Source organism: Sturnus vulgaris, chromosome 6 (genome assembly GCF_052056855.1).
Source record: "Sturnus vulgaris isolate bStuVul1 chromosome 6, bStuVul1.hap1, whole genome shotgun sequence".
Lineage (NCBI taxonomy): Eukaryota > Metazoa > Chordata > Aves > Passeriformes > Sturnidae > Sturnus > Sturnus vulgaris.
The window spans coordinates 21,293,151-21,319,632 of NC_142248.1; the positions used below are offsets into that span (position 1 = coordinate 21,293,151).

Here is a 26,482-nt window from a genome sequence, read left to right on the forward strand (position 1 = left end):
GAAAGCTATAAACAAATTTTGAACTGTTCCACAGCTATGAGGAAAACATCAACTACTGATAAGAATAAACATTCCATAAGCAGGATGATTGGAGTTCAACTCTAGCTTGAGCTGATTAACACTACCTTGTCAGTCAGTCTGCACAGCCAAAAGAGCTATGACACTGAACAAAGGATTAACACGATAATGAAATGGGCTTTCAGAGGTAAAATTTTAATGTCAAAAGCATTCACTAGTGAAATTATCCAAAGATTATTTTGAGGAAGTAAACTTGGCAAGCACAGTGCTCTCCTAAAAGCAGTATAAACAGTATATGTCAATAAAGAAGCTTACTTCCCCTCTGCTGTTTTTAGTCAACCACAGTTGATTCACAGAAATTCTACAGCTAAACCCCGTCCCACTCAAATCTATCTTCTCTTTGACAAGAGTACTAGTGAAAAATCACTGGATTGAAGAAATTCTTAGCTACTAACACTTGTTCTCCCAAGCCATTACATTCAGTGTTCAGTACACCGTTTCTGGGACAAAGTAGAAGAATTCTACATGCTGTCCTTATGAACATCTATGGATGAGCAGAGCATCTTTAATTCCCTAGACAATTGAGAGAGACTCCATAGCTAGTCAGTTTAAAAATGCTGGAATTTCATAAAACAGTTATTTCTCCCATGTGATTACCAAAACAAAAACTTAGAGGAAAAGTTCTTGTCTTCGAATTTTCAAGTAATGGATATACCAGGTGACTTCAGATCTTAATGAGAGCTAATTGCAACCTAGTAAGAGATCTGTCAGTTAGGATATACTACATTCTCTACAGCATCTGATTAATAGTTTGGTATTCATAAATAAGATCTAGATCAACAAAATAAATGCAGTACTTGAAACAAATACAGTAACTGTATTTTTCATTGTAAGTGATGCAGCAAAGAGAGTTGTAAGTAATATAATTAATGTATTAAAAATACCAGTCGTGAGTACTGACACTTTTCTATTTCCCTTTTAAATTATACCATAGAGATGATCCCCAGCGCACAGTTCTAATACTGTTGTCTTATAGCTGCATATTAGAACCTTCTTCTCCTGTTACAATGATACCTTAGAGAAAAGAAAAATGTCTGAACAGACTTTTTAATAGGAATAATTTTCCATGCTTCTAGTTTAAAAACTATCCGTTCTATAATAAAATTCTTTACTTGTAACTGTTTATACTTTTAAAAAGAATAAAGGTTGTTTTCCCTCGATAGTCATTCAATAAAAGAATGTATCCCAGGAATTAAGTAATCACCTGTTATTTTTAATCTTTTGTCTAGCCAGTTTTCAGATCCTGGGCAATTTGCAGAATGTGAGAAGTCTGGATAATCATGGATTGTGGTAGTGAATTCGGCTCTAAATTTCTGCAGTGAGATTTTACACTTATGAGACACCATCTCAATCTAAATTATTTCTGTTCTCCAAAGCAGGTCTTCCTCAAAAGGAAGAATTCGTAGAGGATAATAAAATAAACACAGAACACTTATGTAAGTGCACCACAGCCTAAGTCAGGTGCAGAATATATCATCATCATTAAAACCATCAAGATTTCAGGTTGTCTAGCCATTTCAGAGCTGAGAATGTAACCTCATCTCAGCACTTGAGAAGCAATAGAGACGTTTATGACCAAATTTCCTTTCTTTGTAAATACAAAAGAAGTCATTGGCAACAAATACAAAAATCGGGACTCGGACTCATTTGTCACCACTAAATGATGCTTCCTTGCCTGTTTTTACTTCATCTGGTATCTTCCTTACATCTATCCATGAACTTTATAAGAGCAGTGCATAGGTCTTTTCCCCCCAAACTCTTAATTGCATCAAACAAAATGTAGATATCATGACCTCCCTGATACCTTCCTGCTTTTTACTTGTGGGTCACCCCTGGCTGCATACCAGGTACCCACCAAAGCTGCTCTCTCACTCTACTCCCCTTTGCAACAAGACAGAGGAGGGAAAAACAAACGTTAATAAAATTTCATGACTTGAGATAAGAATATGGCAAGATCACTCACCAAACACCATCACAGGCAAAACAGACTTGACTTGGGGATATTAATTGAATTTATTACAAATCAGAAGCAGAGAAGGATAATGAGAATAAAACAAATCTTAAAAGCACCTTCCCCCCGTCCTCCCTCCTTCCTCAGGGTTCTATCTCCTTCCCCCTCATACTCCCTGCCATGGGCCAGGGAGACAGGGAATAGGGGTTTCAGTCAGTTCCTGCCACTGCTCAGAGAGAGGAGTCCTTCCCCTTCTCCAGTGTGGGGTTCCTCCCGCAGGAAACAGTTCTCCACAAACTTCTGCATCATGAGTCCTTCCCACAGGCCACAGTGGGAATTTCTTCACAAACTGCTCCAACGTGGGTACCTTCCCACAGGATGCACTCCTTCAAGAACAGCCTGCTCTAGCATGGATGCCCCATAGGATCACAAGCCCTAAACCTGCTCCAGCATGGGCTCCTCTTGATGCCGACATCTCAAGAGTCACAAAAAAAGTTAACAATTTGCCCAGAGAGTTACAGGGAATGAGAAGGGGTTAAGAAACAGGGTCCTGCCTTACTCTTGCAAAGATGGAATATGTAAAAAATTTTCTTAAGAAAGAATGTTCTTTGATGTTTGATCTTTGTATACTTTCAAGCCTAATCAACAACAAAGATTTAATCTGTGAAACAGATAGCAGCCAACAAGCAAGCTATAGATGATGTCTAGGTGTTAGAAAGGCAAATTATTCCTATTGTTAAGGTGTAGGACATGACATGTTCTAATGCTCTCAGACCTAAAGGGAGGTTAAACAAAACTTGGGAAGAAGGGTAAACCACAAAGAATGCATAATTTATGGGCCACAAGGACATTTGGCAGAACATCGAAGATTAAGAAGAAACTAATAAAACCAACTTAGCAACTGTGATGATCAGCTCCAGATGAGTAGAAGGATCTTCTGGCAGGGGGAAATCTTTAGCCCCTCACAGACCACCAACCCAGGAAACCCACTGACTCAAGAGAAGGACTGAGTATGCAGACTAATTAGCATGAGAAGCAAGAGAGTCATTAACTAGTAGAAGATACAATGTTAATTAATAAGAGAACCATGTCATTTATAGCCAATAAACATTAATGCCTTTGTTTGGCAAAGTAGAAATAGTAAAAAGTTTTGACAGTTGGTGTACTTGATTTGTGGAAACCTCCACCTTGCACCCTGCACAGAATAAACAATGTCTCTTTTCTAACTAGACTGCCTGTGTTTGGAGAGCTCCCAAAACTGGCAACACTCGTTCCACAAGTCTGCAGGTCCCTGCCAGCCTGCTGAAGTGCGGGCTTCTGCAGGATTCACAGTCTTCTCTTGGGCATCCACCTGCTCCAGTGTGGGTCTTCTCCATGGGCTGAAGGAGGATTTCTGCATTCCTGTGGTCCTCCATGGACTGCAGCAGCACAGCCTGACTCAGCATAGTCTTCACCATGGGCTGCAGGGGAATCTCAGCTCTAGCAGCTGGAGCACCTCCTGTCCCACCCTCCACTGACCTTAGTTTCCGCAGAGTTGCTCCTCTCACATTTCCTCACTCTGCTTTTCTCTGGCCGCAGAGATGTGTTACATGCACAATAGCTTTTTTCCTTCTTACATATGTTATCACAGAGGCGTTACTGCCATGGCTGATGGACTTGGCCTTGGCCAGCAGCAGGTCCATCCTGGAGCCACCGGGCTTTGGCTCTGCAGGACATGGGGAAACTTCTGACAGAAGTTTCTGACAGCTTCTCACAGAAGCCACCCTTGTAGCCACCCCCAACCCCCAGCCCCCAACACCTGGCCACACAAACCTCATACATACTTAAGTAAAATACATCAGCAGAGCAATCACTGAGGCCATCACCATTTTTATTCTACTTTTGTCAGACTCCAGTACTAAGCTTTTGTGGTGAAACTCCTCTATTAGCATTTAAATCTTTTCAAAAGAGATTAATTGTTACAAATCAACAAAGTTGCAAGCGGACACCCTGGATCTTGGAGCTGGGATCTTCATTAATATGTAAGTCAAAGGTATTTGTGCTGCACAGGACAATTCCACCCTCAGGGTACACCAGTGGTTTCTTGTGGGAGTTAACCTGTATTTCTGTCTTGTCTGGGTGTGATGAAAACAAAATGTTTGCATGGTGCATTGAAGGATGATTCACCATTGCCTGAGAAGGCAAAATTAGCATCATAATTGTCACAGTTAAACATAAAGATCTTTAAAAAACATGTATTTTAAAAAATCCAACAACTCATTTTTGTAAAGGCAGATTCCTTTTCAGACTTGTCTTTGTATCTGTAAAAAATTGTGAATAATATTCAGGGCATCATTATGAAAGGAAAATATGATTGACTGGATATTAGGTGAAAGGAATTTAGAGTCAACTGTGAATGATGGTCAGCCCTCAATGACAATTCAGGGGTATGTTTCCAAATGCTTCCATGCTTTCCGAAATCTATGTGTCTTTCTGACATTTTCATTTTCAATAAGCCCTAGACTATTAAGAAAGAAAAACTAGTACTAGTTACCTCTTCAGTAAGGCTGTCCATAAGATTTTGGCAAAAGTAGATAAGGAGAGAACAGACAGAAACCTTCCCATTAAAAAAAAAAAAATAGCATCTGATGTGCACTTTTAAATTATTTCAAGGTTTGAATTTTGTCTGATTTTTGTATCCACTGACTGCTCCCTCATCTGAGTCTTCTTGGATTGCTTAAGGTAAACTGGTTCACTCTGCTCTTGTTTAATTATTACTGGACAAATAAGGTGGCTACAGTCTATCCAACTGAAAAACTCTGGCTCAGCAGATTTCAGCTAAATTTGCTCACTTCTGCTTATTTGTAAAACCTGTAAGATTTCCACAACAAATTAAACAGAAAATACCAACCCTTAAAGGAACAAAACCCTGTCCACCTTTAAAATAAATATTTATTTAAATGCTCAAAGAAAATGTTCTCTATTCTACTTTATAAGTAAGATTCTTGCCTGAGGTGGATTAGGAATTTCATAAGCAAGGCTACCTATCTCACAAATTATGTTAAATACTTGTATGCTCAAACAAACATCTCAAGAAATATTAACCTATTTTAAAGGTTTAAGAAATACTGGAAGGCATCAACATTCAGAGAACTAAGTGGCAGTAGAATTTCAAAACATTTTCCCAACTATTTTCCCTAAAGCTACTTACTGTGCAAAAACGAATACAATTTTCTTTTGGAATATTTTATAAGTCTCTGAATCAAAAGTATTTCATCAGCATCACCCACAATGTACTCTACAGAATACTTTCTGCAAGGCAAGTATTAGCTGATATTTAAATACAGCTTGCAAATATAAAACACAACATGAACTATTGAAGTAAAACAGCACATTCACATCTTCAGGCTAGAGTTTGATCATTTGGATTGGGAGAAATTGAAATTTTTCTGACACAGGATGAAAAAGGAAAAACTTCTAATTTTTTTTTACTGAACCTAAAAATCTCAACAAACTATCAATTAAAAATCAGAGAAATGTAAACTACAGCTGCTCATCACATGTAGAAAGATAATTTTAAAGTGCTTTATCAGCTTCAGGAAGGATAACTGATATGGTGTGTGCAATAACTTTCAGTCAATAAATGAAATTGTTTTCCCCACCCTGGTTCTCACAAGTGTCCAGATACACAGAAGAGACCTATTTATACCTTTAGCTTGGGGAGGAAAATCTGTAAGCAATTTTGCCTATGTCCCATCTGAAAAGTCACGGAGTGGAACAATTCTGTTGCATTTACCCAGGCCCATCGAGCTCCTGACCCGGCGTGAACGCTGCAGTGCAGGCAGCAGATGATCCCTGTGGAGTGAAGCCCCACTGTCTCACAGCAGGAGAAATATCACCCCAGCCACTGCTGTTCACACACCTGCCTGCTGTCAGAGCAACCCGGGACCAGGAGACCTGAAACTGCTGTTTTGTGAGGAAATTCCTGCTGCCAAGAGCTTCTACGTGTCAGTTTAAAAGACATCAAGAACAGTCAGAAGTGATTACAGATCAAACATTCAAACAAGAAACAGAAAATATAATAGGGGAGAGCTAGGAAAACAGAACACTTCTGTTTTGTGGTAAATAGTAAGCTAGTGCTTTTTAAAAGGTTATGTGAGAACAAAAGAATAAGCCAGCCTATGATTTAAATATATATATATATCCACATAAATTTTAAGGAACCTGGACACCTTTTAAAAACAATTAAAGAATAAGGACTTTATTAGTTATTATGTTAATTTTTTTATTATATAACCACATAAGTCGAGTATATCATGCACCCATCATGGTTACATCCTGAAAAACTTTATAAGCTTTGACATGAATACTAAGCATCTCCACAGGTGGTATGGAGTTTTACACAGCTTACCATACTTCAGATGTTTAGAGGATACACTGCTTGTTAAAGTTTTACCTAAATATAGAAAACTGTTTGAGGCTATCTCATTAATTAAAAAAAAAAAAAAAAAGTTCATAAAACCCAGCAGAACACACAGATACATTCAAACATTAATTCTTCCTTTTAGAGCTTTCTCCCTGATAAAGACTGAACGAAAACAAAAAATGTTCATTTTTTTTTCTGACTGAGAATAATGATAATAATAATAATTATTATTACAATATTAGTAACTCTAACAGAACTTAACAGCTGAACTAAAATGAGATATTCTGTATTTGGAATCATACAGCATACATAACTGTACACAGCAAATAAATTCTGTAATATATACCAGAAATAGTATTATATATTACAAAAGATGGAGGTAATATAATAATAACGTCCTTTATTCAGTAGACCATTACTTGAGACAGATATATCCAGAATGTGGCAGACTGGGATCAGACTATCAAAAGACAACATTAAGGCTTATAATTTCCATTGGCAGTGTGACAATTCCTTTTACATAATAGAATAGTCAGCAAGCCAGACAGGGTATGGACAAGAATGACACTGTACATTTCTTGAAAATGTGCATTTGAAGACATCCTTCATTTCTTTTCAGAAGCACAGACTGGAAGGATTAACAGCTGTTTAACATGCAGGACTTGGGCAATACACAAGAGTAGGTAACACAGATACACAAACCCAGGAAGTAACAGAGACTGTGACAAAAGACCAGGACCTCTGACAGGCTATTGAAGGAAACATTCCAGCCCATGGAGATTTAACTGGAACTTTCCAACTGTTGACGGGGAAAGATGATCACATATTTATCAGGAAAGAACAAAAGCATTATGGGGTATTTTAGGGTATTTATATCATTGCACAAAATGCCTTACGGGATGTTTAGGGCAACGGGTGTGATGAAGGTACGTTATAGTGAACAAGAACAGGAAAATAGAGAGGGAGTGGGACAATAGGGCCAGTTGTGTGAAAATAAGCTGCAGGTCACCACACCTGCCTAACCAACTCCAGGAGCCAGATAAACTCTCTGTTCTGTCCCTGTGTGCCGCAAAAGCACTTCCAGCCAGGGCAAGTGACCTGGGATCTGCAGAGACTCCGGCCTCAACAGCCAAGTTAAGGGGGGAATAGAGGTCTGGAGCGGGTAGTGCAGAGGCCAGCCGGGGCAGGGCGGCCATGAGCGGAGAGCCGCTCTCGATGGCGCGCAGAGCGCGGGTTTGAGCCGACAGCCGCTCAGCGTTCCCTCCGCATGGACCCCGGGACCGCAGTCCCGAAGCCGCTGGAACGAGCTCCTTTCACAGCGCACCGCCAGCGGCATTCCGATGGAAAAACATCAGCACAAACATCAAATACAGTGCTCCACTGAGAAACTCCATTTCATTGCAGCTATGGGGAAAAAAGGGTCAGCACAGCCTTACACTGTGGCGTCTTAGGCCCCTTCAGAACAAACTCCTGAAATTTTTTTAAAAGGGGGAGAGGATTTTTTACAAAAACCGCGACCTTTTGTTAGCTTAGGTAAATCCTCCAGAAGAGGTTTGCGGGCGGCTCCCGGGTGTGGCGGGGGCGCTGGGCGGGGCGGGCCGCGCTTCCGGCAGGGGGCGGATGTTGGGGTTTGAATCGGCCGTCGGTTGGCGCGGCCCGGCCCGGTGCGAGCGGTGAGTGCCGCCCTCGGGGCTCCGCGGCGGGGGGAGGCGAGTGCCGCCCGGCCCGGGGCCAGGCGGGGCGCCCCAGGGGCTGTGTGAGCTGCCGGGGCAGGGAGGAGGGAGCCCCTTCTTTGGCCGTGCGGGGAGCGAGGTGCGGCAGCCTCCCAGCCCGTGCTTTGGGGAGCCGCCGCTGCTTGGCTCCCGCCGCTCGGAGCGGCAGGAGCTCCGGGAGTAACTAACTCAGCGTGCTCCGTCTTGGCTGCGCGCTAGCGGGAGACGGGCGGCGTGCCGGGGAGACGCGGAGTGGGAAGGGGAGCGGGCGGGGGTCGCGCCCAGGACCTGCTGTGGCCCTTGTGCCGGGCGGGGGGAGCGCGGCCGCCTGCACCCCGGTGCTCCGCTCCTCGGGCCGTGCCCGGAGCGCTCCCGCGCCGCCCGGGGCTGCGTGCCCAGAGACGCGTCTTTCTCGGGACACGGCAGCCGCAGTGACCGCAGGGTGACCTGGAGGTCCCACGGCCTGGAAATGCAGGACACACAGGGTGCACCGATGGCTTGGGGAGAGTTCCTTTGTTCCTGTGCTGGGGAAAATGTGTGCCTGATATCGTGCCTCTTGGAGGTGGCTTTGTTTTTTCTTTTTCAACTCTAGTTAAAAGACTCTTGAAACGCCTTAGGTTATGGAGTGGTTAAAAAGTTACAGAATTTAGCAAAATCTAAACGCTCACTCTTAGGACTTTTCTAGCCTGTTTAGGCAAAGTAGATACCTTTTGTTCACACCAGTTTTCTAGACACTGGGCGATAATGTGGTCGTTCCTGTCTTGCAAACAGACTTGATGAGGAATTGCTTTGTTCCTGTGAAAAGCCCCAGAGGACTTATGCAGAGGGTCTCAATGGTGATCCACGTATCTTTTAACTTGTAAATTCGAACTTTGGGTTCACTTACCTGAAAGAATTTGTGAAAAGTAGAGGGAATTGAGGATGGGGGTGGTGTAATGATTTCTTTTTTCTTTCTATTTTGCTGGAGCCGAGGAAAGGTGGGGAGGTGATTTTATTGTTTCCAGCCACATATGTGCTTTGCCCACCTGTAGGGCTTTTTACCAAAACAGTCTCGGCTTGTGCGGCCATGTGTAGGTAGTTTCTTTGTTGTATTACCGCAGGAGCTTGGGAATGGTGAAACTTGCAGTGACCATCCTGAGGAAATCCTGAAGAAAGGGAATGTGTGTGAGCTCTGTGCTTCTCTTTTGCTCCCTCTGTACCTGATTAAGTATAGTTATTCCTTTTTAATTTAGAAAAAGGGAAGTGTGTTTCTGGGAAAATGGAGTCACTTATTTAATCTGGCTGTCAGTGTGTTGTGTCTTTAGGAAACTTTTCATCTGATTTAGTGGTGGTGCTTTTTGGTTTGTTTTCCTTTTATATCGTTTCGTGGCCAAGCTGCTTTGTGCACCTACTCCTGTTCTTAATGGCATAGGGCATTTGCCTTCTGTCTCCCTTTCTTTTTCTTTCTTAATGTGCCTCCTTCCCTAAATCTCCAGTAAAATTGCTACAGTGCTTTATTTGCAATAGTTTGAATTAGCCTAAAGTTTGTTCCTGAGGCTGATACCTGGCAGTCACCCAAACTATTAATACCAGACCACAGATAGCTCGCAGTCTGTCAGGCTTCTGGTTTGAACCTTGGGTTTGTTACTGGCTGCTTCCCTGTTCTTCACCTCGAGAGGGAATTGTCTGTGCCAACCTGAGATCTAGCCTGGAGATACAGGCCATCACTTGTGATTCCTGGCTTGCAGAACTTAGCTAATGCTTTCTTCAGCTTCCTGAGGGAAGGTAAGCCTAAGATCTACAGATGTGTTCCTAGAAAGAACATGCAAAGAAATGCAAGTTAGATCAGTGTTTCTAAATAAATTACTTTCCACTTCAAAATGTAAATACATTATCCTACATGGTATAAATTCCCTTGTATGCATGTCCCAGTTTTGGATTCCTCACCTTTTTAGTTCTTTTGGGGTTTTTTTTCCTTTGACTTTCTTGTAGATCAGGATTTCTCCGATTAGGCCAGGTTCCTGCATTTTCTGCAAACAGTGGAGGTTATATTCATAGTCACATCACTACACAGTTGTGGGTTGTTTGTTTCCAAATTCTTTGTCTTAGTACAGTCTTTATTTGAGCAGAAGTCAGAGCTGTTTCCTATGTTGCCTGTGTAGACTATTATTTCTGTTACTTAAAATAAGTAAGAACTCTTCTGTACAATTAAGTTTGTAGATAACTAGCTGTTGTATTGGATTTACTTTCTCTTCTGAAAATAAAATATATTGTTAGTTTGAGGAAATAGCTAGAAGTTTCTGTATCTCTCAGTGGTCTACAGATTTTTTTTCTGGACAATTGCATCCTGCTTTCTCAACCTCTATCTCTCACAATAACAGTTGAATTATAATATTATTTTCTCATAATGCTGCTTTTAGTTTATTGAGTTTATGTGCTTTTTTGGCAATTTTAAATAAAACGGAAAAGGAGTGTATAATGTTCACTGGATGTATTTAATACCTTGTTTCTTTTGCATTACAGACAGCTGGAACAACTCAAGATGAGTAAAACGAATAATTTTGATGCTCAAAGCACATGTGAGTAAAGTTTTTTTATCAAATAATTTCAGAAATACTTATTCTGCATATATTATGCTAGTTATAACTTGCTTTATTTGGGCTTAAAGAGCAGGTGAGTTTTCAGTAAACAAATTGCTGTGCTCAGTTTGAGGCTCTTCAGTACAAGAAAGACAGGGAGCTCCTGAGAGGGTTCAGCAGAAGCCACAGAGATGATTTGGGGTTTGGAGCATCTCTCTCATGAGGAGACTGTGGGAGCTGGACCTGTTTAGTCTGGAGAAGAAAAGATTGAGAGGGAATCTCATTAACCCATATAAATATCTCAGAGGCAGGGGCCATCTCAAGAGGATGGTGCCAGGCTCTTCAGTGATGCCCAGTGACAGGATGAAGAGCAATGGTCATGAACTAAAACAGAAGAAGTTCCCCCTCAGCATTAGGAAGAGCTGCTTTACATTGAAGGTGGCAGAGCACTGGAACAGACTGGTCATGGACTTTCCCTCTCTGGAGACACCCAAAACCCACCTGCACAAGGTCCTTTGTTACCTGCTCTGGGTGGCCTTGCCTTGCAGGGGGTTGGACCAGATGATCTCCAGAGGTTACTTCCAACCCTAACCATTCTGTGAAATTGTGTTGGAACCACCACTTGTCTCAGGAAATGGAAAAGAAATAACTTACAGACTGCCTTTGGTTTGTTTGCTGTAATTAGACTATTTTAAGTAGTATTTTCTGCAGATGTTTTAAGAAAGTAACTTTGTGAATTTAGCAGCAAAATCACACAGAGCTGTGTTTGAGATGTACCATTCAGGACTTTTAGGCTGAGGCAGTAATCCTATTCTTATTACTATGGTGACTGTTCTTAATCTAGAATATTATAAATATATTTTGTACATCTACTGGGAATTAAAGGGAAGCTGTTAAAAGTCCATGGAACTATGATAGCCGACTAGAAACTCCAGTAAGTGGGAAATCCTCAAGGTTTTAGTTGAATTGGGTGTTCTCTCATATAGATAAATATTTTTAAAAGCTATAGTAGCAAATGGCTTGGAACCATTCACTTGCTGATCACCAAGGTACATAGGTAGACAAATAAATGATTGATTCATGGATTCTAATATGGGGATGACTTTATGTATAGTACTAAAAACAACTAGATGACATTTCACATACACCTGGAAATTGCTGACCGCTTGATAATTCTCTTTGAGTGTTTTGGGAAGAGTATTTCAATTGAGAGCACAGTCTGCATGTAAATTTAGCTTGGCTGATAGACCACTCCTGAATCCAGCAGGCTGGTGAAGTATTTTCTTTCTAGTAACTAGAGGAGGAGCAGATAGTATATTCTTCTGTATCTATTATAAAATTCAACATTAAGGTAAGGGATATCTACTGTCCTTTATGCAGTAATCTACTTGAAGATGCATGTGATTAAAAGAGGTGAAAGCTACTGCTCTGTAGTTGATCCATAGTAATTCCAGTACACTCACTGTGGTTCTAAACATGATTCTATATTTTAGTCTGTGTTCTCTGTGGACGGACAGATGACTGCACTGAAAAGTATGGAGAAAAAAGGACCTATGTGGAATACGATCTCACTGTTCATTATTACTGTTTGGTAAGTGTATGGTATTGATCTTGGGAGTTTCCTGTTTTATTTGGAGAAAAAAAAAAGGTACAAGTATTTAATACTAATAACCTGTCTTGTTGTTGTAACAATTCTGTTGTTGTAAAGCTTGAAATGTGAGCTTTAACTCATAGCCTTGAAGGCTTGTACTTGTCAGGTGCAGCAGATGAAATTCGTAAATCCTAACAAGCCTTTATTCAAAGCTAGATTCTATTCATGGTCCATTCAAAGGAATTCATTAATTCTCCCAACCTATCCTAGCAAATAGCAATGAAGGTACATGTTAAGACAAAGTTGACACCTACATATTCCCTCCTATAAGAAAAGTGTCGTTTCAAAATTTGAAATGTGAAAATTCTACCCAATGTGGGCAAAGTACAGAAAAGGTTTTTTTCTCATTTCTTCTCAATAGTTCTTACTGGCTGTGAGCTATTCTCCAACATTACATAGAACACTGGAACACTTAAGTCCTAATTCTCAGTTAAGTTATATGTACCTTGTTGATCATATTAGTACAGCTTCACTAATCAATAGAAGTTTATAATTTAAACAAAGCTGTGAATATAACCTGCAGCTTTGGTTAGCACCCTTGAAGTTTTCCAAGATTCATATTCTTAAAGGTATACTTAAACTTCCTGTCAAACTCTAAATTTTTGCAGGTCTTTAGAATAATATTACTACTTTACGGAAAAAAGTATTTTGTTTGTTAATAAATATAATTTGAATTGTTCTCCCCAATTCTAAAGTGAGTGTTGAGCATCAGAGGTAATATAGAGAGTATGTTTTCTCAACAAGCTCTTTAAAAGAGTGTTGATTGTAGATGGTTTAATAGTTTGGATACTGAATCTTTTAAAAACTAAGGAGAGTGGAGGTTTTCTAGTTACATGAAAATATAGGTAATTGTTTTTAAATAAACTTTAAGCAGCTGTAAGGAAATAGAGGCCATTATGCCATGTTAGTGGTAATTTTGTCTCATATATAAGGCCATATCAAATGATAAGAAAAAATCCTACCCTGATGAACAACTAGGAAAAGGCATGTATGCAATACCAAGCATTAGGACTATAAGGTATTTTAACTGCAGGAAGATCATCGTAGCATCTTTTACATTTTTTGTCTCTGCTTCTTTTAAAAATGAGCAAAGCCCTGTGATTTTACTTAAATATAGTTTGTTATATAAGAGAAGAGTTCTACTAAGAGGCACATTAGTGACAGTTTAATTATTCTTTGCCAAATGTCTCACAGTTGGAAAAATATAGTTAATTGGTTTGGGTATATAATCTTACATTTATTTGAGTAAAATATTGATAAAACTACTTTAAATGGTGCTGTGCTGAAATTATAAAACAAGATTGTAAAAAATATACACGGCATCAAGTTGTGAAACTCTTCAGTTATTTGAAGATTGTAATGTAGCTGCCTAACTTTAAATTATCATCAGGCTCTTCTGATTTGCCTAGTTACTTGATTCAGTGTTTATTTAAATCTCCTCTAAAACGAATTACTTTTCCTCTTAGGTGACACTTCAGTACAGTTACTTCCTACTGTGCTTCATTATCTCCACAGCACAATTGTCATTCATATTAACTAAGCTAATTTAATTTTACTTCCTCTGAAAATTTATATGCTGAAAGTAATTGTCTGAAAATTATCTGAATAGTCTGTATACTTCAAAAAGGAAGGTAAAATATACTGTCTCTGGTCCTACAGTATGATACAATACTTTGATGTTATGAAATATTTGTTTTCATTTTACTGGTTATTGTCATGTCAAACAAAAATGTATTTTATTCCAGGTTCTTTATCCTTAAAACATTTCCACGTGAGCTTTTTTTTGACTAAGTTTCTCTCTTATTTGACAAGCAGAGTGTATGTAATTTTAAATCTTTAGGTTACGTGGATGTTTTGAAATACTTCATTTGTTTTTGTAGTTGATGTCAAGTGGCATTTGGCAGAGAGGTGAAGAAGATGAAGGTGTAGATGGATTTTTAATCACGGATATTAGAAAAGAAGTAAAGAGAGCTGCAAAACTGGTAAGAATTATGTCTTTGGTATTTACAAGAGGAAAAAGGTAACTTTGAAGTGCTCTTAGTACAAGCCCATAGGTCTTGTTTTCTTCCTCCAATGGTCAGTGTGCTGAGTCCATTCAGGCACCTGAATTTTATGTTTAGGTAACAAGTATATTTGATCTGTTGGAGCTGCAAGGAAAAAAAGCCCTGCCAAAATTGTAATGATCCACTGTTAAAGGGAAGAAAGAACCTAAGATTCGTAAATGCTTGTAATGGGCTCATAAAGATACATAATGCTCATAAGTTGGGCAAAAGGAGTGGCAAAAGTCAGAGACTCCACTAGAGATCACAAAGTTTTATTAGTCGATTAAACACTTGGCATGGAAACTGGCATGGGCTTTGTGGGAGGGTGCTACCTTTTTGGGAATAGGTTTCTCCACCTCAAAGGTAGATTTCTTTCTTTCTGTGTAAATTAGTTACCATGAGCAGTCTGTTCTTTCACACCTTTCTGGAAATGGGTTTTGAGGGCTTTGGGAGTCCAAATCCTGACCTATAATCCATGCCGACTTCCTGCCACATGTTCTTGTGCTTGCACTGTGCTGTGTTGTGGTTCTTTCTCACATTATAGTGAATCTCTGCCGGGCCCTCCACTCCAGTCAAATCTTGTTCTCAGGGTGTGTTAGTACCAATAGTCCTTGGTTATTGCCAACAGTTCTTGTGTGTTTCTACCAGCAGTCGTTGGTTGGCTCCAGAGCCACGTGGTTATCAGTGTTTGAGACATACACGTTAGCCCCTTGTCTTCTGGAAATCAAGAGCTCCAAGGGTCTCACTTTGGACCACTGTTTATAGGGCCACAAGAGAGAGAGTGGGCTGTAGTTACAGTGATTTTCCATCCTGGCTGCAATTTGAGTTTGTAACTTTCTCTGAAGTTTCAGTAACAATACTGTTCCACTTGGGTTGTTATTCAGGCCAGAAAAATAAGTTTCTAAGGCTGTTTGTTTTAAAACAGGAGGTCATTAGATACCTGTTAGTTTCTGGGAACGGACAGTGTTTCTGATGAGCCTCAAGAGAGGCTTAGTCCAGTGCAGTTTGTTCAGACTGAAGCCTAGTGAGCATCTCTGAGATCAGTGTGGCCTGGGTGTTCCATTACAATCCATCCCACAACTGAAGTCAGCTTCCCAGGGCCTCTACAGTTTGCAGCTATTTTTATTCCTTGGGTGACTTGCAGATATATAAGAGTGAATTAAACTTTCATAATACCTCATGACATTGTGCTGAGCTTGAAGCTGACAGTAAATAATTTATAGATACCTATATATAAGTATATATGTGTATGCCTATTATACCCCTATAAAATATAGGTACTGGTAAAATAACTTGCATTTTATCTTTCATGTCACAAGACACGAGGCATATAAGCCAGTACATAAAGTGTGTGAAATAATGGCATGTGTTTACTCATTGCAATAGAGCTAAAACATTAGTCTTGTCACAGTTTTAATCTATTAGCTACTATTCTTTCTTACCCTTTTTGTAACGTTTCTATTGGTTTAATTCCTGTAATGTTATTTGTATTTGAAATGTTAATCCTCTGTTTCCAAAACAAATTATTTCTAGAAATGTAATATCTGTAAGAAAAAGGGAGCTTCAATTGGATGTGTAGCTCCTAAATGCAAACGAAGTTACCATTTTCCTTGTGGGTTACAAAGGGAATGCATTTTCCAGTTTATGGAAGACTTCAGGTGAGTTTTGGGGCTTTGTTGATTTTCCATTTTCAATTTATTTTATTTATACAGGACTTGGGTTTCTTTCATGGCTTGTTATTGGATAGGCTGATAGTTGCAAATGACGTATTATCTAGGAAATAAATACCCGATTTGTGGAAGGCATGAAAGTGAAACAGTTATATTGCATACCTAATATTTATAAACTCAATTCTCAACACTTTTAAATACATGACCTTATACAAGTAGTTAAGCTGTTTATAAAATGGAGCAGTAAATTTTGAACTCTGAAATAGACTGCATAATGGTCGAATTGGGTTTTTTGTTTACCTGTCTCCTGTGCCTTTGTTGAAGTGGCAGAGCTTTGGCTACCTGTGTATCTCAGCAGCCAAAACAGTGTCTGCCCTTTTGTTGTGTTTCTAAGTTTATTAGAGATGGACTGCAGGGGAAATCGGCTTAATATCAGATGTCTAAAAAATATTTTGTTTTCCTCACAAATCCAAAATGTCACCATACAAGCTACTAGTAAGAAATTTAACTCTAGCCTAGCCAAAACCAGTATGTCTGCATTTTTAGCTTGTTGCATAGCACTTACTCATGAAAAATGGATTAATGAATTAATTTTACTGTCTTCAAACTTTATGAAGAAGATTCTTAAAATGTTATTTTGTTAAGGGAACCATGAATTACTATTTTTAGATCTTACTGTTGGGAGCATAGACCAGTCCAAGAGTTTACGGATAAAGAACTTAGAGGAGCTTCACAGTGCACAATATGCCTGGATTTGGTTGAACATCTTCCAGTGTACACTGTATTGAGAAGTCCTTGCTGTAAAAACGCTTGGTTTCATCGAGAATGCTTGCAGGTAATACAGGTTTTCCCTTTCATGCTTTTTGCAACCATGGAGATCACATTTCTGTTTAAAAATAATGGAACAATTGCATACTCTTAAGTGTACGCAGTAGATATGAAGTATATTAGGTTTGAAGAACAGTGCTAAAATTGTGTCATGGGCACAAAAGGATTTTGAGCTTTTAATGCTATTAATTTTTCTCCCCCTGTGGCCTCTCCATGTTTCACTATGTATGGTATATACTTTATGCTTTTACTACTTTCAGGAACTGAAGTTCAACCTATGCAGTTGCTTTCCTGCAAGTCATTATGTGCAGAATCTGAGTGCTAAAAATGTAATTTATCCATCATCAGTTCTGTTTGGCTGAATCCAGGACTAGAAAAAGTTGCAACATTCTTTTTGTAAACTTACACTGGATATGGAAAGGTTGACTGAAAAGGATGGCGCTTTTGTTTATGAGCCTTACTCTAGCATATAAGCACTTTCCTCTAAAGGAAAAGAAAATCCTTGCTGTTTGCTTTAATGTCAAGTCACATCATGATTGATAGCAGCTTTAACACCCATGTCAGACAGTATCCATGAATGTAATGCGTCTCAATATTAAGACATAATTTATTGCATCTTACGGATGGTAGTAATTCAATAATTGGTCTGGTTTCTTTGTTGTGTTTTTTTTTTTTTTTCTTGGCACAGTATCAAGCTTTGAGTGCTGGGCTATTTTTCTTTAGGTGCACAGTATGTAATAACAAGGACAAATTTCAAAAAGAAATGTTGAGAATGGGCATACACATTCCAGAAAGGTAAGTAATTTTGTTAATGATTATTCTTGTATGAAAACTTTCATAGACTGTTCTAAACACTTACTTTATTCTACAGAACTTCAACTATTAATATATGAAACATTGGTTCTACCTTCAGTTGTAGCATTGTTCAGTTTGGTAAGGAGTAGCCTGTTTCCTTTTAGATATGCATAAAAATTGGCAAAGGTGAAATTATTTATCTCAACCATGAAACAGGAAGCTCTGAAAAATCATTTTTAATACTATGATTGAACTTTAAACCACATTAGAAGATAAAAGCACTTCTCAAGTACAATAATTTTTCCTTAACAGAGATTGATTAGAAGTGTATTTTCTGTGCACAAGTTTAATTATCTGAATTTCTGTCAAGACAGAATTGTAACTGACTGATTACTCAGCCATACAGCTTCAATCTTCTGCCAAGGGATTGCAAAGGTTACATTAGTGCAATAACTGCTTCCAAAATTCCGAGCTGTTTTTCCTGTTTCTATCACCTGACAAGGCTCAAAATATGACAGAAAGAGATCAGAATGATATTTCTTTGTTAGACTATTATCCCTTAGTAACTATTAGTCTCTCTAGAGAGCACCATTAATTCCCTCTTGAGACAAAAGCTTTAGATTCTGGAGAGGAAGAAGAATCAAAATTTATGAACTTTGCTGTCCTGGCCTGGAACGTTCCAGGTTACCATTCATGAAACCAGTTTCAGCAGTAACTTGAATGAGCTGCCTAAACAAATATTCTTGTTTTCTGTGAGAGAAAAAAAGAACAGAGACAAACATGCACTGAGGTCATGTGAAAAATAAACACTTGAAATCCAAGTAACTTAAATCAAGAAAAAGTCTGTCTGTGTGTTTTATAGTATTATTTTAGTTACTAGACTTTTCTTCCCTCTCTCAGTTACCTAGAACCCCTATCTGTTACCTACAACGTGACATGATTGAAATATATTCATATGTTTATTGTGTTTTTCAAAATACAGAGTAACCCATTGAAACAGTCAGCAATAGAGTTCTGATATCCAGTCTTCTGCCTTGTTCACAGGGATGCGTCTTGGGAACTTGAAGAAAATGCATATCAAGACTTACTGCATTGTTATCAACACTGTGATGTTAAAAGATGTCTCTGCAGGAAAGGAAGAGATTATAATGAACCTGATAGGTATGATACTTTAGCAGGAAAGTATAACTTAGGATGGAATTAGGTTTTTGACATATTTCACTGTGGCTATTTATTAGTATTATTTTTATTTACTTAAATGTTTTGATATTTTTTGGCATCAGGTTTTAATGTCAAGCCAACACACTGTCCAAGTAGTGTTTAACTCAATACAATACTATTTCAATACAAATTTCTCTAACTTGATCTGGTTATAAAAGCCATGAAAAACAAATTCAAGGGGTTATCATTTACCTTGTCCTTGTCCTCATTTTTTACAGGCTGAAGTAGAATTTGTGCATCAACGTAGCATGTGCCTAAATGAATGTTGTGTATGTATCATTCAGATTTTAATGCAGCAGTTCAATAAGTGTTAAAATACTTAGTCTTTACAAGAAGTTATTGTTAAAGTATTGTAAAGACAGATCAGTTTGAATGTTTCCCTCAAGAGCTCTCCTTTAAAAGATTTACCATTTTGGAAAAGCTGGCTGTGGTGGATACTCATAAAACGCAGAAGATTTTGCTGACTAGCAGGATGAGGAGAAAATAGTGCCTGCAATCTGTTGACTTCAGGACAGAGGAGTTCTTACAGTCTCATTCAATGCAAGATGCTGGAACATTGGAGTAGCTTTTTTTTCTTGTTGCAGCCACTTATGGCTACATCTTGCATGAAGAAAGTCTCCTTGATTAGCATCAGTTCTACCAGACTGATAAAATTATGCTTTGTTGGTTTAGTGTCTGGATTGCACTTACTGTTGAGTAGTCTTTGTTTTAATTAGCCTCATTCTTCTATGTAATTCTAAATACCTAAGTTTTTCATTTTAGTAAATGGGAAATAAAGCGTTGCCAGTACTGCGGTTCTCGTGGGACTCACTTGGCCTGTTCATCTATGAGGTCGTGGGAAGAAAACTGGGAGTGCATGGAATGCAGAAGTATCTTTGCAAAATCAGGTAAAATTATGGGTGTGACAGTGATTTCTTAACTGTTAATTTTAAAGTTATATAAGAACACTTCTTTACAAATAGCAAATTCATTAAATTAATATCGTGTAATCATACAGGGAAGTATAGCAAACAGAAAAAGCGTTCTTTGGGTACCTCTGAAAAGACAAATGGAACACCTTGTATCCTGGAAGAGCCATCTCCAAAGTTCCCTCGGCAGTCTTCTGGATCTCCACGCAATTTTCTGCTCCAGTGTGTAATTTTCTGTTTTCTCACAGAAATTTATTATTGCGTAAAATAACAGTTAAACATGAGGAAATGATGGCTTATTCTGTAGGAGAAATTTATATTGATTTGCAAATCAAATGAAATTGGAATAAAGTTTAGTGATTGAAGTTTTCTGAGTAAGCCATGAACTCTGGAAATTTGCTATAGTTATTTGGATTTGGTGGCATGTGAACCACTTTTTAGTTTGGTAAAGATAGATCCTTGCTTTTTAACAATTTAGTGGTAACAAGTATACAAACAGCAAAGCTTTAAGTTTGCTTATTGGTATTTTTTTCCATTTTAATAGAGTTCTAGAAGTCTGACTTAAGGATGTTCATAATAATGTTTTCCTCTGCTTTAACAAAAACTTTTCAAGTTTGTAGAAACTAATATTTTTAGTTTTTACTTACTGTGTCAGTCAGGACTTTTGTCTGATGCAAAAGATGCAACTAAAAACACATCCTAAGACCATAATGTAATAAAATGCTGAACTATTATTTTAAAAATTGTAGTTCAGGAGCTGGTGGGCTTCATGGAAATGGAGATACAAATGAGATTCAGTACTGATTTAGTGGGAAACCATAGTGCTCCTTTGAAATAGGAAGTATCTTGAAATAGTTGTATCTCTTCTTGAAATACTGTTTTGGCGTATAGATCACCAAAGATAATGTGCCAGAACTTGTCACCGTGCTCACACCGAGAACTTCCAGCATCCGACAGAGTGACAATGTCCTTATCTCCAATGATGTCAAACAGGAACTGGTCCCTGAGGCACAGGTATTTCTTCTATTTTTCTGATTTTGAAGAGTAATCTAGCACATGGCTTTATACTGTATTTCCTACAGAACATGTGGGGGAGGTGTCTGTGTGTGTATATACAGTATCCATATGCATTTGTGTGTATATCCAGTATCCATATATATTTATATGACTATATACAATATGCATATATATTTGTGTGTATATATGTATATAGTCACTGCAAAAATAACATGAGTGTACACTTAAAAACTGAAGCTTGAGAAAGGCTTCCACTATTAATAAATGCTAGAGGAATGTGAGGAGAAAAGAGTGAAACCTACTGAGAATTTTTAGGTTAGGTAGTGAGGGGATCAAAACCCAAAAATGCATATTTGTCCTTACTGATGCATGGCTAAACATTCTTTAGAAAATAGGGAATACAAAGAATCCTAATTGCTTTCTTCTAATTAGATGTGTCCTAAATTTTTTATGTTTTTATATCTGTACCATATGAATAGTTCATGATTGTACTAAAGTTAGTGCTAAAACAACACGTTTTAACACAGAATATTCAGTTTTTAAGAACATAAAATTCATTATCCTCTTGTGAGTAGTTAATTTATGGATTCTACCTGATGTGCTAAAAATTCTGATGAGGGAATGAGTTATTTCTAGTAGATATGGCATTTGAGATCATTTTGGTTGGAAGCTAGAAAACAAAGAAAACATCTTGCTTTTTTAAATGAGAATTTTCTTCCTACTCAAATCTGTTTTTTTATTGTAGTGACAAAGATTGTTCTAATTTGGTTGCAAAACATCTTTAATGTAAAATGATAAACTTTTCAATTTCTCACTTGTTTCACTTCGTTTAAATGTCAGCTCATTGTGTGAGAATTGTTTGGCACTGTATTGGAGTCACTGAATTAAGAAAATCTGTTTTATGCCTGGGTAATTATTTCTACCTCCTTTTTTCAGTTCTTGGAGGTATTTTAAAACTTGCTACTTCAGTGTTAAAATTTTTTAAATCTAGGCTAAATGTTTTACTGATATAATTCAGGCAATACCTGAACGTGCCACAGTCTTTAAAGAAGTGTTCTTCTTGGCAGACTTAAAATGTTTTTTGTGTAACTGTTGCTAATTATGAATTATAGCTTTCATCTGAAAATACATGCAATTTTCTTGTAGGCGTTTAGGAGAGCAAAGAAGGGAAGTTTGTAATATACTGAAGGAGTTAAAGGTACAAGTTAAAACAAAACCAACAAGACTTAACATCAATGCAGAAAATATTTGGAGTAGTGCTTTAAAAGGGTTTAGACAGCGCATCTTCAGTCCCACAAACACTATTGAAGTAAGTTTCTCAAACTGCAAAAATAGATCGAAGACAAATACTTCTGCTGCATCAAAACACCATTTCTTCCAGTTGTTAATGCTTCACCTTCAGAATTCATCATTGTTTGAGGGCTCTTCTGGAAAGAATTTGTCGCTTGATTTTCAAGGTAATTAGTTGCTTTGTTCAAAAATATATTGAGAAGCATATATCTTAAAATATTTTTCAGTCTTCAGCCAGTGTGAGTGTCAGTTCACTGGTATAGTCCTGAAGGATAAAAATTGGGGATTGATTTTTTTTTTTTTTTTTTTTTTTTTTTTTTTTTTTTTTATTTTTATTTTTATTTTTTCAATTCTAAAGGGAGATGGTGTGTGGATTTTTAATTTTGAAAAATTGGGTTGGTTGGAAAAGTTGATGACAACCATTGAAAAACAGCATATAACTGAACTTACACTAATTAAAAACTTCTATTTGTTCTCTTTTAAATTAATTTCTTCCGAACTCACTTTCTCTGCTAATTATTTATCTTTCCTCAAATTTCTAGATTTTTTTCTCATAGCGTGCTCCCCAAAGACCCCAAGTTAGCTTCTTTGAGTTCTTATGCTTCAGAATTAAATATGTATTGTGTGTAAAGTGGAAGAGGAAGTTACATCTCCCAAACCTTGATAGTGACTGAAGAGTTGGTGTAAAAGAACATGGTACTCCTATGTAAAAGTATGGTCTTATAGTTTGAACTATCAGAAGATAGAAAAAGTCATTAAAAAAAGCACTATGACATTTGCTATTAAAAAATGAGGATTAGAAATAATTTCTATGCATATAAATAAACATATTTTTCTTTTTGCAGCTCTAGAAGAAAATCTTTATTTTGAAGCTGGTAAAATGATTGCAGTTTCTCTGGTTCATGGTGGTCCATCTCCTGGTTTCTTTTCCAAAACACTGTTCAATTGTCTTGTCTATGGTCCAGAGAATGTGAAGCCAGCTTTGGAAGATGTTGCTGATGATGATGTAGCACAAACAATAAAAAAGGTACTATGCAATAAGTTTCATTTTAGTTCTTGCTCAAGACTCTATTTGGAGATAAAGAAGGACTTACTGAATAAAAATTTTGTTGAAATTAAAAGGCTTATTTTCCACACATATATATATATATACACACACATATGTAGTAAACAAGTGCCTAACTTATCTTTTTATGCAGATAAAATATGCAAATAGTCTGTCCAGCCTACAGTCTACACTACAGGACTGCTGTGAATTCCTCGCTGCTGCTGGATGTTTAAGACCTGTAACAGCTTTGTGTGATAAGAAAGTGCTGGTGAATGACATATTGATGTCCTATGTAATCAAGAGAGTTACTTTACCCTTAGAAAGGTTTGTTTGGCTTGAGTTTTTGAACTTCTTGGTTCTTTTCCTCACTGCAACTCTAAATAATATGTTGCTAAAACTAACTTTCACATGTTCTTACTTAATCTCCATTTAAACCACTGTAGTGGTTTAAAGTATATTGTAATTTTCAGTTGATTAAGTAACAGCTGTTAACTAGGTAGTTAAACCAAAAGACTGAAATTATTTCTCTACATATCTGCTCTGACTTCTCCCTGGGTCATATTCTTTTTTCAGCCTTATGAAGAAGGCAGATTCACAGTTTTTAAACTACAATATCACAAATACCTTTGTACTATAAGATTTCTCTAGCCTGTGATCAATTCTAATTCAGAATTGCTTGAGTTTAGAATCTTTACGTTTTTGAAATGTTTAACGTACATTTAAAACTCAAGTGAATTTTCTAGCGTTCTGATTAGGGAGTTTGTGTGTGCCATTAGGAGTACAATACTGTCAATAAGTGTAAATTGGCCTGCTTAGAACATAAGCGCTGCATTGATGTTTCTGTGAGGCAGTGATGACCTCATTAGCTGGAAAAGTTGCAGCTTTTGACTGTTCTTTGATTGGTCTCTGGCCTTATTTCCAATTCACATATTTCATCTGCTTGGTAAAAATTTATTGGATGCTAATTTTTCCAACAAGCATAGCCTGATTTAAACCTCACATATAGTGTTATATTTGACAAATTTGATCAACTCAATCTCTAAGAGCTATGAAAACTGATTCTTAATGTGAGGATGTTTTTTTTTAAGGAAGGTCAGACCTTCATAGTCCTTAAGTCAAGGCCCTCGGGCATGTTTGAATAATCATTACCGTATTTTAAAATTAATGAGTTAAAAAGTAAAACAATAATTAGCTCATTTGTTTGAGGTAGTGGAGTTTTGTACATTTTGGGAGATGGGCTTAAGAGGGGCATAAGAGAGTAGAACAAGAAATTACTTGTCGTTATAAAGGACTGAGTAACTAGAGAGTTGGTTATTTTAGCTGTTAAATGTTCTATGCTACTGGGCATCACTGAAAAGAGCCTGTCTCTGACCTCCTTGCACATTTCCTTCAGATACTTCTACATGTTGAGATTCCACCTGAACCTTTTCTTCCTCTAGATTGAAGAGTCCCAGTTCTCTCAGCCTCTCCTCATAGGGTTATGCTCTAGTCCCTTAATCATCCTAGTCACCCTTCCCCACGCTCTCTCCAGTCCCTATCTCTTGTACTGGGGAGGCTGGCACTGGACACAGCACTTCAAGTGTGGCCTTACTGCTGCTAAACAGAGGAAGAAGATCACCTCCTTTGAGCTGCTGGCAACACAGTTCCTCGTACAGCCCAGGATGCTGCTGTCTGCATTTGCTACAGGCACAAATAATAGCATGTAAGCACGTGCAGACTTGCAAAAGCCAAGCAAAGGCTATATTTTAAGGCAACTCATTTTGTCTTTGGATAAAGAATTTAAGCTGTTTTCCAAAGAGCGATTTGTAAGGAAAATAATTGCTATGCTTTCATACTGAAGTTAGAAGTATACCTTGTACATACAGTCAAGTACCAGGAAATAAGGTTCATTTCTACATATCACTGGTATTTCTTTAATCTCCCCAAAAAGCTCAGAAACATTTAGATTGTTAAAATGAGAGTTAGACACGTTTCCCAAGATAAAATGGGAGAGTACTGTGTAACCTTCTTGACAAGATTTAGAGACTGGAGATGGGGAAGTTTATTATATCCCATCTTGCAGCTTTATAAAATGCAGAGTTCTGATGCATGGTCAACTCTTTTTTCTCCCTCTCTCCTAGTTTTAGGCAGGGTTTGAAAACCCTTGGCGTTCTAGAGAAAATGCAAATGCACCCAGATGTGTTCTCTAGCATAATGTGCCACAAACCCGAAAGACTTTCAGCAAAAACTGTTTGTGATCTCTTTACAATCCATTCCTCATCAGATGTAAATAAAGTTGAAGGTGCTGATTTTTGGATGGGCTATTTGCAAGATGTGGAAAGTAAGTAATTTTTTTTTAAATTAAAAAATCCTCCCCGTCCAGGTTATTTAGTTGCTCGTATACATACAGAATTTTATTTTTCGCGTTCAGTAGTGTAAATAAATCAAGGTTTTGTAGTCATTATCAGTTCTTAATTGTTACTTCTTCCCCCTCTTTTTTACTAATTAGAATTTCTGAAACTGTTGCCCAAAACTTTGGAGGGGTAATATCTGAAAGATTGGCTCTAGGATTTCTGTGAATTAGAAAGTAAAAATCCAGCACTTAACCTACGTGATACAGAAAAATCCTTTATTAGATGGAAAACAGTGGTCTTTAAGACTTCAGACAATCTATCTTTTTCTCCCAGAAGGGATTTTTATATTCACTTAAGATTTTTCGGGCCTAACTAAAGTGGGTTTTTCTTGCTAAACTTTTTCTTAGGTAGCCATATAACTGCATGTTTTTCCAGCATATTGATTGATTTCATGTGGGGTTTCTTTCCTCTTAGCACTTAACATGCAGGGTAACTGTTTATATGTAATAGACAATCAATGATAGAACTTACTCTTACTGTTTTAGGTGGTGAGTCTGTAGTGACATTGGAGGATGTTCTGCTGTTTGTAACAGGCTCCTGTTATATACCATCCATTGGTTTTGATCCTGAACCTACTATTAAATTTTTGCGTATAAGGTATCCCATTGGAAACAGACTTCTTAATTGCTTAGAGCTTCCTATAACAAAGACGTATCAGCAGTTCAAAAATAAAATGGAGTTCACCATCAGAAACACACTAAGACTCGAAAGGGAATAAGTATTTTTGCTATTGAACTGAATGTTGGAAATCTGCATTTTCCATAGGAACGTCTGCTTTCAGTTCGCTACTGTATTTTTGGACAACATGCTTTTAGTATTTTTCCAACCTTTCCCCCAAAATTGTGTGCTAAAAGTTGTAATGTTATGAGATGGAAGACAATTTTCAAATTAAAAAAAACTTTCTCTTCTGAATAA

General features: G+C 37.7%; 1 protein-coding gene across 2 annotated transcripts; it reads left to right on the plus strand.

The window, feature by feature from the left end:
- Positions 1-8,048: 8,048 nt before the first annotated feature.
- On the plus strand, positions 8,049-26,482 carry G2E3 (G2/M-phase specific E3 ubiquitin protein ligase). Of its 2 annotated transcripts, none has more exons than XM_088167223.1 (16): positions 8,049-8,107; positions 10,649-10,704; positions 12,198-12,295; positions 14,236-14,337; positions 15,931-16,055; positions 16,737-16,902; positions 17,584-17,690; positions 18,735-18,851; positions 19,674-19,798; positions 19,909-20,041; positions 20,711-20,833; positions 21,983-22,293; positions 22,972-23,153; positions 23,326-23,498; positions 25,295-25,494; positions 26,053-26,482. In XM_088167223.1, the coding sequence occupies exons 1-16, from the start codon at positions 8,055-8,057 to the stop codon at positions 26,283-26,285; spliced, it is 2,304 nt and encodes a 767-aa protein (XP_088023349.1). In that variant the 5' UTR covers positions 8,049-8,054; the 3' UTR covers positions 26,286-26,482. The 2 variants fall into 2 exon arrangements, with proteins under 2 accessions (XP_088023349.1, XP_014746895.1); XM_014891409.2 differs by lacking the exon at positions 8,049-8,107 and adding an exon at positions 9,787-9,910.